At 45.1% G+C, this 12,436-nt stretch overlaps 1 protein-coding gene across 1 annotated transcript in view; it reads right to left on the bottom strand.

Moving 5' to 3' along the window:
• LOC124613594 overlaps positions 1 to 11,024 on the bottom strand; it is a 39,078-nt gene extending 28,054 nt beyond the window's left edge. The window contains exons 1-3 of the mRNA XM_047142310.1: positions 10,370 to 11,024; positions 9,563 to 9,871; positions 1,018 to 1,192 (exon numbers count right to left, since the gene is read on the bottom strand). Of these exons, the coding sequence (XP_046998266.1) occupies positions 1,018 to 1,192; positions 9,563 to 9,871; positions 10,370 to 11,024 (1,139 nt within the window). The remainder of the gene's footprint in view (positions 1 to 1,017; positions 1,193 to 9,562; positions 9,872 to 10,369) is intronic.
• Between the last annotated feature and the right edge of the window lie 1,412 nt (positions 11,025 to 12,436).

The following is a 12,436-nucleotide window of genomic DNA, read 5'->3' as shown; positions in this document are numbered from 1 at the left end:
GACACTGCAATACAGACAGGAGCGCCTGCGATGGTGTACTCAACGACGAACCTGGGTGCACGAATGGCCAAACGTCATGTTTTCGGATGAATCCAGGTTCTGTTTACAGCATCATGATGGTCGCATCCGTGTTTGGCGACATCGCGGTGTACGCGCATTGGAAGCGTGTATTCGTCATCGTCATACTGGCGTATCACCCGGCGTGATGCTATGGGTTGCCATTAGTTACACGTCTCGGTCACCTCTTGTTCGCATTGACGCCACTTTGAACAGTGGACGTTACATTTCAGATGTGTTACGAGCCGTGGCTCTACCCTTCATTCGATCCGTGCGAAACCCTACATTTCAGCATGGTAATGCACGACCGCATGTTGCAGGTCCTGTACGGGCCTTTCTGGCTACATAAAATGTTCGACTGCTGCCCTGGCAAACATATTCTCCAGATACCTCACCAACTGAAAACGTTTGGTCAATGGTGGCCGAGCAACTGGCTCGTCACAATACGCCAGTCACAACTCTTGATGAACTGTGATATCGTGTTGAAGCTGCATGGGCAGCTGTACCTGTACACGCGATGCAAGCTCTGTTTGACTCAATGCTCAGGCATATCAAGGCCGTTATTACGGCCAGAGGTGGTTGTTCTGGGTACTGATTTCTCTGGATCTATGCGCCCAAATTGCGAGAAATGCAATTACATGTCAGCTCTAGTATAATATATTTGTCCAATGAATCCCTTTTTATCATTTGCATTTCTTCTTGGTGTAGCAATTTTAGTGGCCAGGAGTCTATTTATGCTGATGTGTGTTCCTGGGGAGTAGTCGTAGCAATGTTGTTTGTGAGAACAGACGCGGTTCAAAACATGAAATGTGTTTGTTGATAGCAGGTATGGGCGATGATGAACACTGCGCTGGACACTGTAAATCCGACATCGTCATAATCTCAACGGACTCGGGTAAAAGACTTGCGAATGCGAGTGTGTGTGCGGATGGGGGACTCTCTTCTCTTATCAGCACAGACCTCCCTAGACGCGCCGCAGCGCCCGGGCTGCTGGAGACGCCGGAGCCCCTGAGGCGGTGGTCACTCGGGGTGGGCGACCGCACAGCTGAGCAACGTGACCGCGGGGGGCAGTAAAAGCGCCCGAGGCACCGGGGCGTCTCCGTCGGCATCGCCGCCGGCGTCGGCGTCGGCGGGGCTAAGCGCGTGAAATAGCGGCCCTAACTCTGCCGGCCGGGCTTTATGTGGCGCGGGCTTTTAGGAGGCGGACCGTAAACCGCGCCGCGGATAATAACTCGGAGGCGCCTCCGAGCCGGCGTTTACTGCCCCGACAATCATGCGGGAATGCAAACAGCTCGCCCGATACCGCACTGCTGCCGGCTGCGCTAAATCCACCCCTAATGACGCCGCGCGGACCCCTTTTACGCTCGCGAGGAATCACACGATAACTCGCGTCATCGGCGTTCAGTGATAGACGCCTGTCTGCCGTCTACGTACGCCTTAATATGCCCGCCCCCCGACGGTGACGGAAATCTTTCCGTTTAGATTCTTGGTTAATTATATTGCAACGCTGGGATCTTCTCTCTGAAATTACACACATCAAAAAAAGTTCTGCATCACCTCAGTGCCGAAAGTTCCGGAACCTGCACAGAAAATTGGAACGGAGATCAACATAAACATCATTTCCGCCCTTTTTAATGCTCATGTAAAATACACATTGAACGTTATACCACCATGCAGCGAGACCTCCAGGGGTGGTGCTCCAGACTGCTGTAAACACCGGTACCTCTAATACCCAGTAGCACGTCGTCTTGCATTGATGCACGCCTGTATTCCTTGTGGCCTACTATCCTCAAGTTCATCAAGGCGCTGTTGGTCCAGATTGTCCCACTCCTCAACGGCGATTCCTCAGTGGTTGATGGGTGATGTCATCCATTAACAGCCTTTTTCAATATATCCCAGGCATTATCGGTGGGGTTCATGTCTGGAGAACATGCTGTCCACTCTATTCGCGCGATGCCGTTATCCTGAAGGAAGTCATTCACAAGATGTGCACGTTGTGGATGCGAATTGTCGCCCATGAAAACTAATGCCTCGCCAATATGCTGCCAATATGGTTGCACTATCGGTCGGAGGATGGCATTCACGTATCGTACAGCCGTGCCGGCGCCTTCCATGACCACCAGCGGCGTACGTCGGCCCCACATAATGTCACCTCAAAACAGCAGGAAACCTCCACCGTGCTGCACTCGCTGGACAGTGTGTCTAACGCGTTCAGCCTGACCGGCTTGCCTCTAAACACGTCTCCTACGATTGTCTGGTTGAAAGCATATGCGACACCCGTCGATGAAGAGAACTTGATGCCAATCCTAAGTGGTCTTTTAGGCATGTTGTTGGGCCCATCTGTACCGCGCTGCATGGTGTCGTGGTTGCAAAAATTGAGCTCGTCACGGACGTCAGGAGTGAAGTTGCGCATCATGCAGCTTACTGCGCACAGTTGGAGTCATAACACGACCTCATGTGGCTGCACGAAAAGCATTATTCAACACGGTGGCGTTGCTATCAGGGTTCATCCGAGCCATAATCCGTAGGTGGCGGTCATCCAGTGCAGTAGTAGCCCTTGGGTGTCCTGAGCGAGGCATGTCATCGATAGTTCCTGTCTCTCTGCATCTCCTCCATGTCCGAACAACATCGCTTTGGTTCACTCCGAGATGACTGGACATTTCTCCTGTTGAGAGCCCTTCCTGGCACAAAATAACAATGCAGACGCAATCGAATCGCGGTATTGACCGTCTAGGCATGGTTGAATTACAGACGAGACGTGTACCTCGTTCCTGGTTGAATGACTGGAACTGATCAGCTGTCGGACCCCCTCCGTGTAATAGTCGCTGCTCAAACACGGTTGTTTATATCTTTGAGCGGTTTTAGTGACATCTCTGAACAGTCAAAGGGACTGGTCTGTGATACAAAATCCACAGTCAACGTCATCTTCAGGAGTCCTGGGAACTGGGATGATGCAAAACTTTTCTTGATGTATGTAGTTCAGGAGCCTACTTGACGTTTTGCGAAAGCATACTAGCAACAAATAATACTGAGCGAATACGGAGCATCATTACGCATGTGGGAGTTAGTGACCGGAAGTATGCTGTAGCGAGACTAAACACCGCAACATCAAAATCTACCAAAAGTAAAAGCAAAACATATCTAGTTAAAAAAGCAAATAAAAATTCGCTTGGCGCCTTAGTAAGACACAGTCTCCAAAGCTTCCCAACTAACTACGTAACTGTTGACCAGATGGGGGTTAAGCTCAAGGAAACAGTACCTGCGAAAGTTGAGAGGTTCATACGGAATAAATCAACGAAAGGTGGTATTGATCCCCCATCGTACACGAAACATGTAAGAACACTGTTGCAGAAGCAATGAAAAAAGCGCCCAGAATTCATAAGAACATAAAATCCCCAAGATTGATGATGTTTAACTCAAGATCGAAACTTATTGTGGACTTCGATGCAAGACGCCTTTAATAGCCTCCACAAGGAAACTCTGTCTCTAAATCTGACAGAAAGTCCAAAGAGATTCTGGTTGTATGTAAAGTAAAGCAGCGGGAAAACACAATCAATGCTTCCACTGCACGATATCAGTGTAATACTACCGATGACTTGGTCACTGAAGCGCAGTTTTTGAACACAGTTTGCCGAAATTTATCCACAAAAGTAAATACTCCTGAATTCGAATCAAGTACAACTGCCAACATGAGTAACTTAGAAGTAGATATCATCAGAGTAGCGAAGCAGCTTAAATCAATTAAGAAATAAAGATCTCCGAGGCTAGATTTTATACCAGTTAGGTACCTTTCAGACAATAGTCCCGATATTTAGCAATCATATACAATCGCTGGCTCGACGAAAGATCCATGCCAAAAGACTGGAAAATTGTACATGTCACATCATTTCTCAAGAAAGGAAATAGGAGTAATCCGATTAATTACAGACCCATACCACAGACAACGACTTGCAGTAGGATTATGGAATGTATACTGTGTTGGAGGATCGTGAATTACTTTGCAGAAAACGACCTATTGACACATATTCAGCACAGATTCAGAAAATATCTTTCTTGTGAAACAGAACTAGCTCCTTATTTGCATGAAGTACTGAGTGCTATCGACAGAGGATCTCAAATCGATTCCATATTTCTACATCTCCAGAAGCATTCTGACACCGTTCCTCACAAAAGATTTCTAATGCAATTGCTTGCCTAAGGAGTATCACTTCAGTTGTGCGACTGGGTTCGCGATTTCCTGTCAGAAAGGTCACAGTTCGTAGTATGTGACGGAAAGTCAAAGAGTAAGACGGAAGTGATATCTCGCGTTCCCCAAGGAAGTGTTATAGGTCCTCTGCTGTTCTTGATTTATACAAACGATTAAGGAATTAATCTGAACAACCCTCTTAGATTCTTTGCAGATGATGCTGTCATTTACAGTCTTTTAAAGTCATCAGACGATCAAAACCAACTGCAAAATAACTCAGACATGATATCTATTCTCTCTGAATAAGGAAAAGGGTGAGGTCATCCACATGACTACGAAAAGAAATACGTTAAGTTACGATTACACGATAAATCACGCAAATTTAAAGGCTGAACACTTAGATGATGCAACAAGTCTAGTAATGAGGCTGCCTACATTATGCTTGTCCGCCCTCTGCTAAAGTTTTCTTATCACCAGATTAGATTGACGGAAGACATCGAAAAAGTCCAAAGAAAAGTCTCATTTTTTATTATCATGAAATAGGGAAGAGAGTGTCACGTACATGATAAGCGAGTTGTGGAGGCAGTCATAGAAACAAAGGCGTCAGTAATTGCAGCGTGATGTTTTCACGAAATTGCATTAATCAACTTTCTCCTCTGAATGCGAAAATATTTCACTGCCGCTAACCTACATAGCGAGAAATGCTCATTGTAGTTAAATTAGAGAACTCAGAGACTATCAAGTTTTTCCACGCGGTTGGAAAATAAAACGGTAGTAAATTAGTCTGAAGGTGGTTCTAAAACCCTCTGCCAGGCACTTAAATATGAATCATAGATAATCACGTAAATGTATATGAAGACCAAGGAGGATCTTGTTTATCGTGTACATATCGCTGCTGCCAGCATTTTCTTAATTTGTCGCCTCGGAAACGGAAGAGAAATTAAAAGTCACGTCCTTAAGTTCGCGCGACAGGAACACACTTACCGGGAATTTGTTCTAAACAGGCGTTAATGCGCCATATCGACATTTGTATGAAAAACTATGAATAAGTTAGAGATGGGTCTATTTAATGTAATAGTATGTTCAGAGTTCATTATTTTAGTATTTTATTAATCAGTTTTGGCGTTAGAGTACTCCCCTAAAGTTAACTAAATTTTCCGTCTGTGGGCTTGGCAGAACATGGTAATATTATTATATAGGGAACGTTTCCTAATGTTCTGCAAAACAGTATTTATTTGTTCACGAACAGACTTTCAGCTTCTTAGGTCATTTTCAGGTGACAACTGAATGTTGTAAACATCAATAAAATAACGTGTGTCTTACATAGATAAGCAGAAGATACAGAAGTGACATGTAGAGTGTTCACGTATGGAAACATTTCATTTTTGTCGTGCAGAAATAGTTACATTAATTGTAAAAGGAAACAAGGTTTTCAAAGTGAAGATACTTTTAACAACTGATGAAAGATAAAGTTGAATTCACAATTTTAATTTAGTGTTTGAAATTAAAACTTAATCTAACATAGGAGGAAGAGAAACTGAGTTTAGTCATTTAATAATAAGCTGGTATTCTGCGCCATTTTTTGTTGATTTCCATTATTTCCAGTAGGACCAGCTTTGCGCTTTTGTTAACAGAATGTGAAACTTCACACTCAACATCACATGAGTGATTTTCTGCTAAAAGACTATTGGCAAAGTTTGAATATTTCTTTCTAAATCTTCAGTTCTCTCACGTTCAGATAACATAATTGCTACAGCTCTGGCGGAATGACCCAGTCTGTGTTCATCGTTCGAAAAACATCTCGTAGCCCTTCCAGGTGAGGCTTCTTTTGTCTGCAAGCATTAGCATTACGGATTCGTGTTTCCCTTATTTGGCTGTGGATGGTTTCATGATATTTCGACCGCTAACAGAGGTACTTTTAAGAGCTTTTCAATTTTGATTAAGTCTTCAGAGGCTTTCCCATGACATCAGCTACTTTTTATGAACGTTAACTGATGAAATGCAGGTGGAGGTGACCTTGTCGGATGCAATACAAAACATGAATTTGCTTTAGTGAATATGGGGCCTGAAGCGCTGGGATAAAGCTGTCAGTCACTATACAGTGCTGATTGGTAAAAAGGGGTAAAATTTTTAAAAATTGAGGATGTTGCTTGGAACTAATTAAATCAAGCAGTCAAATCGAAGTCAACAGGGCAGGATCTGCTGTCCTGTAGGACACCATTGTCTGCTATTTTATCAGTTTCTTGCGGCGGAAATTGCAACCTATTGATTCTCAAAGCTACTTTTACGTGGACATGGAAATTTGTCGACAGAACATATTGAAAAAACATAACACATAATAATGTTTTATACTAGCATTAATATATTTAAATGTGATATTCTATCTACAGATTCTTGGTGAAGTGGAGATCAAGGATGCGAAACAAAAAATCCATACATACGTGTTATAAAAATGGATCTACACTGGTGTGATGAAAAAAAAACAGAACACCCTAAGTGACAAGAGACAGGACGTTCATATTCACAGGACATGCACATTAGTATGTTATATGTTATGCAGAAACGGTTAGCATTTCAATCACCTCGATTCAGCATGTGTCCTGCCGCCTAGTAGGCAAAGGGTCTGCCTTGGGTCCTGATAACTTGTTCCATGCGTGATGGCATCGATGTGTACAAGACGTGAATGGCGTCCTGTGGTATAACCATCCATGTTGCATTCACCTCATTCCAAAATTCATCTGCGGTGGTTGGCATTGGGTCACCCGTCGTTTCATCGTATCCCACACATTTTCAATTGGCGATAAGTCTGGTGGCCTGGCGGGCCAGGACAAAAGGCTGACAGCCTGTGACACCAAGAAGGCATGTGTTCATGCAGTAACATGTGGTCGTGCAGTGTTAAACTGAAAAACGGCGTCTGGTGTGTTATGCCAAAAGGGTATGGCTACAGGTCGCAGGATGTCATTCACGTAGGTCACAATGGTCACAGTGCCCTGGACACGCACCAGCTGTGGACTGTGACTGTGCGCAGTAGCACCATACACCACAAGGCCGTGAGTTGGCACTGTATTTCTTGTGCAAATGAAGTCACTGTGATGAAACTCCCCCTGTCTGTGGCGAACCAAAATTCAGCCATCGTTTTCAAACAAAAAAAACCTGGATTCGTCAAATGGTTCAAATGGCTCTGAGCACTATGGGGCTTAACATCTCAGGTCATCAGTCCCCTACAACTTAGAACCACTTAAACCTAACTAACCTAAGGACGTCACACACATCCATGCCCGAGGCAGGATTCGAACCTGCGACCGTAGCAGTCCCGCGGTTCCGGGCTGCAGCGCCTAGAACCGCACGGCCACCACGGCCGGCTGGATTCGTCCAAAGATGAATTCCTTTCCCCAGCCACATCGTTCCATACACCATTGCCGTTTAGTATGTTTCTGCACATTCGTCAAAGGTAGATTGAAAAGTGGACGACGTGAACATAGCCCATGCGCTCTCTCTCTCTCTCTCTCTCTCTCTCTCTCTCTATATATATATATATATATATATATATATATATATATATATATATATATATATATACAGGGTGAGTCACCTAACGTTATAATGGCATCCGTCCATCCTTGAGGGATGATGGTGTAGCATGCTTGGTTCAGAGTCTGCAGCGTCTGCTGTGGCTAAAAAGTCCCACTCGAGAGTGGCAGTCCCTACTGCAGTTTGGACATGTGAAATTTGAGGGACTTCGAACAGAAGCCGCTCTGTCTCTTCGCTTTGTCCTCTTCCTGATTTGTTCCTGTGTGCGTTCGTCCTCTGAGAGCTTGACGCCGTTGCGCACAGTTACTCGCCACTTGACACGGTCATCTGCAATGCTTTCCCAGCGACTTGGATTGATTCTGGTCTTGGTCAGGTCTCTCTTGCACACATCCTTGAAACGAAGATGCGGTCGTCCCACTGGCCTCACACCTTCCTGAAGTTCGCCGTACAGCAGCTGTTTCGGTATCCGCTCAGGATCCATGCGCCTGACATGTCCCAACCATCTTAGACGTCGATGACTCAGAAGTGCAAAGATGCTGGTTATGCTTGCACGATGAAAGACTTCGGTGTTGGGTACTCTATCTCTCCAAGAGATCTGAAGGATCTTCCGGAGACAGCGGAGATGGAAGCTGTTGAGTGGAGATTCATGCCTAGAAAGAGTTGTCCATGTCTCACAGCTATGGAGAAGGGTGCTTATAACACAAGCGTTGTAGACTTTTAATTTAGTTTTTGTGGTAAGCAGTCCGTTGTTCCATACTCTGTTTTTCAATCTAGCCATGACAGATGATGCCTTTGCGATTCTGTTAGTAAGTTCAGTGTCCATGGACAAGTTGCTACATATTGTGGATCCCAAGTAGGTAAAGTCATCAACTATCTGGAGAGGATTGCCATCAATGCTAATGGATGGAAGGTTGGTAGTGCTCTGCGCCATGATCTTAGTCTTTTGAAGGCTGACGAGTAGACCAAACTTTTCACAGGCATTTGATAATTTGTTGATTATATACTGCAGCTCATCTTCTGTGTTCGCTACTAGAGCTGCATCGTCCGCATATAACAACTCACGGATAACGACTGTATTTACTTTGGTCTTGGCCTTGAGGCGAGCAATATTGAAAAGATTTCCATCAGACCTCGTATGTAGATACACTCCCTCCTCACAGTCTTCAAAGGCAAATCTGAGCAGAAGGGAAAAGAAAATCCCAAACAATGTAGGAGCTAACACACACCCCTGTTTCACACCGCTATTAACAGGGAATGCTTCTGATGTTTTACCGTTGAAGCAAATTGTTGCTTGTGTTTTCTCATGGAAAGAGACAATTATCTGCAGTAGTTTAGGTGGGCATCCAATCTTCTGCAACAGTTTGAAAAGCCCATTTCTGCTCACTAAATCAAATGCTTTAACAAGGTCAATGAAAGCAATATAAAGTGTCCTCTGCTGCTCACGACATTTCTCTTGTGGCTGTCTTAAGGAGAAGATCATATCTACGGTTGATCGGCCGGGCCTGAAGCCACACTGAGATTCTGGGTAGATTCTGGAAGCTAAGATCTGTAATCGCATTAGGATGACTCTTGCATAAGCTTTCCCGGCTACAATTAGTAATGAAATGCCTCGGTAATTGTTACAGTCACTTCTGTTCCCTTTCTGTTTATATAGAGTAACTATCCTCGAATTCCGCATACTCATCAGGAAATAACCTTCTTCCCAGCTGGTTGTGATAAGTGAATATAAATGTTTGAGAAGAACATACTTGTTATACTTAATAACCTCTGCAGGGATCCCATCTTCACCTGGGGCCTTTTCGTTAGCAAGAGAATCTATTTCTCTACTAAGTTCTTCCATAGTAGGCATTGCATCTAGTTCTTCCATAACTGGCATTTGTTTGATGGCGTCACATGCATCCTTGCTAACTTCATTCTCGGCTGCACACAACTCGAGGTAGTGTTCATCCCAGCGTTCCATTAGTTTGCCTTCATCAGTAATGACTTCACCCGTCTTGGACTTCAGAGGAGCTGTTTTCCTGACAGTTGGTCCAATTGCTTTCTTAATACCATCGTACATTGCCTTAGCATTTCCAGAGTCGGCCGCTTTCTGTATACCTACACATAAATTCAGCCAGTAGTTATTTGCGCATCTCCTTGATGTTTGCTGTGCCCTGTTCTTTGCTTTTCGTAGGTCATCTCGGGTTCTTTCATTTGGGTTTCTTTTGTAAGCAAGCAGGGCTTTCCGTTTGGCCTCAGTGACTGGTTCCATTTCTTCCAAATTTTGCTCGTACCAGTCCTTATTTCTTTTTCCTTTTATTCCATAGGCCAATACCGCTGAGTTGTAGATTGCACCCGAGAGTTTTGCCCATTTCTTATCAACGTTCCTTTCTGCTTGCACGTTTCCTGGGAAAGCACTTTCAAAATTACTGGCAAAATCCTGCTTTCATTGTGTGTCATGAACATGATCTGTGTTGATACGGGGATGACCTCTCGGTTTAGCGTGGTGACATTTCTTAGGAGTGAGCCTCAATGTGCACGTCACTAGGGCGTGGTCTGTGTTGCAATCAGCACTATGATAACTTCGTGTCAGTAGCACATTTTTGAGACCAGTACGCCTAGCTATGACTAAGTCAAGTTGATGCCAGTGATGAGAGCGCGGGTGTCTCCAAGACACCTTGTGCTGATCCTTAAGCTGGAAATATGTGTTTGTGATACAGAGTCCATAAAAGCAGCAAACTTCAAGCAGTCTCTGGCCATTTTCATTCATTTTTCCCACCCCATGATGTCCCAGGCAATTCGGCCATATGTCGTTATCTGATCCAACTCTAGCATTAAAGTCCCGTAGAATATACAGTGTCTCGGTGCTAGGTACCTTGGCTATTCTGTCACTGAGTAAATCATAAAACAGATCCTTCTCTTCCATGCTGGATGATAAGGTAGGAGCGTACACATTTAGGATGTTGACAGTGCCACTTGAGGAGCATATTTTCAAATCAATAATTCGCTCTGTTCCACCGGATGGTGGCACAGTCCAGTCCAGGAGGGCGTTTTTAACAGCAAATCCTACGCCATGAAGTCTTGGCTCGTCTTGAGACTTCCCCTGCCAGAAGAATGTGTAATTATCCTCCCTGATAGAGCCCGCATCTGGAAGCCTCGTCTCCTGCAGTCCCGCGATGTCAACATTCAAACGATGGAGCTCTCTGTCAATTACGGCAGTCTTACGGATGAAATCAACCTCTTGGGCATCGTCAATGTACCTTGGACACATGGTCCTAACATTCCAGGTGGCAATACGAAATAGTGATTTCTTTATTATTTCATTTTTGTTGTTGGTAGGTGTACTATATCAACCCGCTTGTCGAAGATTACTTCTAAGCTTCACACACCCCGTGAAGCAGGCGGATAGTGGCGGGACAGCACCTTATTGGCTGGGGGCTGCCCAGCTTGAGGCGGGCGGTAGCTGTCCAATGAGATGCAATGATCTCTCCCACCGTCGGAAGTGGCCCCTGGCACTCGAGTCTTACGCCAATCAGACAGAGCTTATAACCGGTAACTGCCTCTTCCCGTGTTGTGCCGAAGTCCTTGGACGTGTCGGAAGTTCCATGCGGCTTTTCGCGGATGATGCTGTAGTATACAGAGAAGTTGCAGCATTAGAAAATTGTAGCGAAATGCAGGAAGATCTGCAACGGATAGGCACTTGGTGCAGGGAGTGGCAACTAACCCTTAACATAGACAAATGTAATGTATTGCGAATACATAGAAAGAAGGATCCTTTATTGTATGATTATATGATAGCGGAACAAACACTGGTAGCAGTTACTTCTGTAAAATATCTGGGAGTATGCGTGCGGAACGATTTGAAGTGGAATGATCATATAAAATTAATTGTTGGTAAGGCGGGTACCAGGTTGAGATTCATTGGGAGACTGCTTAGAAAATGTAGTCCATCAACAAAGGAGGTGGCTTACAAAACACTCGTTCGACCTATACTTGAGTATTGCTCATCAGTGTGGGATCCGTACCAGATCGGTCTGACGGAGGAGATAGAGAAGATCCAAAGAAGAGCGGCGCGTTTCGTCACAGGGTTATTTGGTAACCGTGATAGCGTTACGGAGATGTTTAATAAACTCAAGTGGCAGACTCTGCAAGAGAGGCGCTCAGCATCGCGGTGTAGCTTGCTCGCCAGGTTTCGAGAGGGTGCGTTTCTGGATGAGGTATCGAATATATTGCTTCCCCCTACTTATACCTCCCGAGGAGATCACGAATGTAAAATTAGAGAGATTAGAGCGCGCACGGAGGCTTTCAGACAGTCGTTCTTCCCGCGAACCATACGCGACTGGAACAGGAAAGGGAGGTAATGACAGTGGCACGTAAAGTGCCCTCCGCCACACACCGTTGGGTGGCTTGCGGAGTATCAATGTAGATGTAGATGTAGACGCCGCTGAAGTGTCCTCTCCAGGATGCTACAAGCCTGAGCAATAAATATGAAGACACGTGAGTTGCCCGATCATCACGGTCTCCCTCTCGACCTAAATGATACAATCCAGAGGAAAGGCAAGCCAATACGTCTGGTATCACTTCGATTGCAGGAGCTGCCGAAAGGGGACGTAGTACGCCTTCCAACCGCCTTTGGGGCCCCACTCCAGATTTTCTTTCAGGGTTTTCTCCCTTAGCCTTCAT

This window comes from Schistocerca americana, chromosome 4, assembly GCF_021461395.2.
Source record: "Schistocerca americana isolate TAMUIC-IGC-003095 chromosome 4, iqSchAmer2.1, whole genome shotgun sequence".
Lineage (NCBI taxonomy): Eukaryota > Metazoa > Arthropoda > Insecta > Orthoptera > Acrididae > Schistocerca > Schistocerca americana.
This window is presented reverse-complemented; position numbering and strand designations above follow the sequence as displayed.